The 3,688-nt window shown below is 47.2% G+C and overlaps 1 protein-coding gene across 1 annotated transcript; it reads right to left on the reverse strand.

Moving 5' to 3' along the window:
- Positions 1–441: 441 nt before the first annotated feature.
- Klhl9 (kelch like family member 9) lies at positions 442–2,829 on the reverse strand. Its single transcript, XM_051164062.1, has one exon. The coding sequence runs from the start codon at positions 2,780–2,782 to the stop codon at positions 929–931; it is 1,854 nt and encodes a 617-aa protein (XP_051020019.1). The 5' UTR covers positions 2,783–2,829; the 3' UTR covers positions 442–928.
- Between the last annotated feature and the right edge of the window lie 859 nt (positions 2,830–3,688).

The following is a 3,688-nucleotide window of genomic DNA, read 5'->3' on the forward strand; positions in this document are numbered from 1 at the left end:
TCAAGGCCAGCCTGGTTCTTCAAAGTGAGTCCAGGACAGTCAAAGCTACACAGAGAAACCCTGTCTCAAGAAAGAAAGAAAGAAAAGAAAAGAAAAGAAAGAAAAGAAAAGAAAGAAAGAAAGAGAAAAAAAAAGAAACAATTCCATTAAATTACAAATTTGGCTGCCAATTTAATTTGTTGTTGTAGCCCTTAGCTATCTAAATTCTGTTTAAGACTTTAGACATTAACTCTCTGGTATTGGATCTTCACTGAAATACAACTAGCTGCTTTTTGGAAGATAAAAAATTAAGTCATTTTACTACCGCTGAACTTTCTATCAATTCTAAAAGTTTATATGCATGTACAAATTTTTGTATGACCATGTCTGACTAGTGTACATACCTTTCAAAGTTTTTTTCTCAGTTATCTAGTGAGATAACAAATCCTTACCTGTCTCTTTTTCTCTCTACCTAAGCAACTTCATATATTCTAAGAGTAATCACACAGCCTAGTTACCAGATTGTCAAAAACTATTCAGAGGGAGGTAGCTGTACCTTGGCAATCTTTTATTATTTTAGGTTAGAACAGGGGCCTCCATTTGATGTTTCAGTCAAATCAAACCTTTTTAATTTGATAGTATAATAGACATAATTACACATCCACTATGATCTACAGTTTAATGTATGTAACACCACAAAAGACATCTAATTTTCTATGTTATGTTTTTCACTTGGTAAAACAGGTGCATATTTAATACATTTTTCTAAATGCACTCATTAGTCACTTAAAAAACATATTAAGCCAAACCAAAAATTAAAAAATAAACAAAAAATAAAACAAAAAACAAAAGCCTAAGTTACCTTTTTGTCTATTAACTGTAGTAGTAAGAGACACCTGACGAAGTCTAAGACCACCATGACACACTGAAGAGGTGTCACACCTCAGATCTAAGCATGATCTGAAGGCGCTGACAGTGGAGATTCTCTAGACGGTGACCCGGGGTTTTCTTCAGGTGGAAAAACGGTGAGAGTACAAGCCCGAATGCCACCAAGTGACTCTGGAAGATCGAAAACTTTATGCCACTCATCTTTTTCTGGGTCGTATTTCTGGACAATTTCTACCATGCAACGGTTATTCCACGAATATCCACCAACAACATAGATTTTGTTTTCAAAGACAGCAACTCCAACATCACTCTGGCCCCTCAGCATTGCAGCAATTGGGGTCCACTGGTCCAGGGTTGGTGAATAGTGTTCACAGCTCAAAACATCGTCGTAGTCACTAGTTCCTCTGAAGTGGTTCCCACCAATGACATACAGCTTGTCTCCAACTGTGCACATGCAATGCAGGCCTCGGACTGTGGTCATAGGAGCCTTCTGTGTCCATTTGTCTGTATCTGGGTCAAAACACATGAGCTCATTTTGGAAAGTGTCATGGGTAATTCCTCCTGAAATATACATTAAGCCTCCATATACTGTCCCAGCATGGCCATAGTGGGGTTCGCTCATCTTTGCCACATAGCTCCATTCGTTCATTCTTGGGTTGTAGCATTCTACTGTGGCCAGCTCACCAGCTGCACTGCGCCCACCAACCGCATACAAATGTCCTTTGAGGGCACTCAGATGAAAAAATGTGCGCTTTTCATTTAATGATGCCACCTGCATCCATTTATTATACCGAGGGTCAAATCGGAAAACTGTATCAACAGCTGTTTTTCCTTTCGTGTCATAGTTGCTCTGACCACCAACCACGTAGAGGAAATTTCCAATAACAGCAATGCCATGCTGGTATCGAGGAGCGTCCATGGGGGCTAAGGATTTCCACTCCTGGGCCCTTTGGTCGTACATCCGTAACTCTTTACTGACAACAAGCTGTTGCCTCAAAACTCCTCCTAACGTAACCAAATGAGTAGAATCAGATCGGATGGCAGTTCTGTCCGACTGCATCACTGGCTGCATGTACGGCATCATTTGGTAATTGCTTGCTTCCAGAAGTAAATTCACGCAGGTGTTGTCTGTTCTCATGAAATCTACAGTCTGCACATAGTTGATGAGGTCCTGTGGTGTCATCAGTGGAAACCGAATATTCTTCATTAGTTTTGCAGCATAGTCCATCCGAACGTCTTCGAGCCTCAACCAGCGGCAGGCTGCCTTGAAGAGTTCAAGCTCAGAACAGTGCTTGAGACTGTTGCTGGACAGCACAAAGGCGAGCCGTTCGAAGGGGAGTTTTAGAAACTCCCCAGTACTCAGCAAGGCAGGGAAGTTCTTCAGGATGAAATTATTCACGTATTTATCCACTTCTATAAGATTGTAGGTGTTAGCAATCCGTCCAACCTCGACACAGTTATCTAAAGAAACGCCTGATATAAGAAATACTTTACAAAAATCCAAAACCGGCAGGATTTGTAGAAAGCTGGCAGCTTCCAGCGTGTCCTGAAGATTGTCCATATTTAGAGACAGTTTTGCAGTATAAATAAAGTCAATGATTTTCTTCAGCCCAACCTTGTTCACCCCATGAAGCTTAATGCACATTAAATCTTGTTCTTTCATTCCGCCTGTGAACATGGCTTTGAAATAATCACTAGCGGACGCCATCATGGCTCTATGAACGGGGAAGATCTCATCTCCATCGCCAGGTACCAAAGTCACGTCACAAAGCAGCCCCTCTATTCTGAGCTGATCGAAGCCTTGCAGCACAACAGAACTGTGCGTGTTGCTGGTAAAAAACCGAGTAGTTCCTGCCTTGCAAGGCTGCAGGTGGGCGGAGACGCCCATCTCGCCGTTACCGAGAGACACCTTCATGGGAAAGCCCGGCGCTCGCAAGCGAGCTGCAGGCCGCAGACGTTGCTACAAAGAGACCGCTCTGGGGACACGCGGGGCCACCCAACGCAGGGCAGGCGGTGGCCGCAGCACCCCTCCGGGCACACCGACGCCCGCGCTGCAGCAGGACCGACGAGCTCCGCGGACCTCAAACCAGACTGCAGTGCTGGTGACTCATCACTCGAGGCAGTTAGTTAGGCGACCGCTTCACCCCGTCCGGCCAGCGCCGTCGTCCTCCGCGGCTGCACACAGGGCGGGGTTGGGGGGGATGGGCGCCCAGGGCGGGGGATGGGCGGCCTACGCACCGTGGCTGCCGCCCGCCAGCTTCCTCACCACCTCAGCAGGCAGCTGCAGCGCTCTCTGCGGCCCCCGACGCGTCGCCGCGGTCACCGGGTTGGCTTGGAGCAGGGCCTGAAACTCCGCCTTGGGCCGAGAACGGAGGGCTTTGCCCCGACACCGAGCCCGTCCTTCCGGAAAGGCCGAATCCCAGGATCCCCCGGGCTAGGAGCGGCTGCACAGCTACTGCGCCTGCGCGGCTGGCTCGGCTAGGGGGCGGGCGGGGAGGGTGGGGGAAGGGCAAGGGCGCGGGAGGGGCTGGGGGCGGGGGGGGGGGCGGGGGAGGGCCGGGGCCCTGGAGGGAGTCACACGTAAGCTTGCAGGAATTCACGTCCCTGTGAGGTTTTCTTAGCCAGTTTTAAAGGACGCGTTCCTTTTAAGATTTACGGTTAACGTCTTGTGCCCAGAACAGCAACGGAACGCAACCTTTGTTCAAACTAAGAAGGAACCTGGCAGAAGAAATCATTGTATGTTTTAAATTTTTTTTTCTTCAAAAGCAGTTTTACAGTTTGTGTCACACTCACTAAGCACCTCAGTTAAAATGTTGGCTTT

Source organism: Acomys russatus, chromosome 2, assembly GCF_903995435.1.
Source record: "Acomys russatus chromosome 2, mAcoRus1.1, whole genome shotgun sequence".
NCBI classification, from domain to species: domain Eukaryota; kingdom Metazoa; phylum Chordata; class Mammalia; order Rodentia; family Muridae; genus Acomys; species Acomys russatus.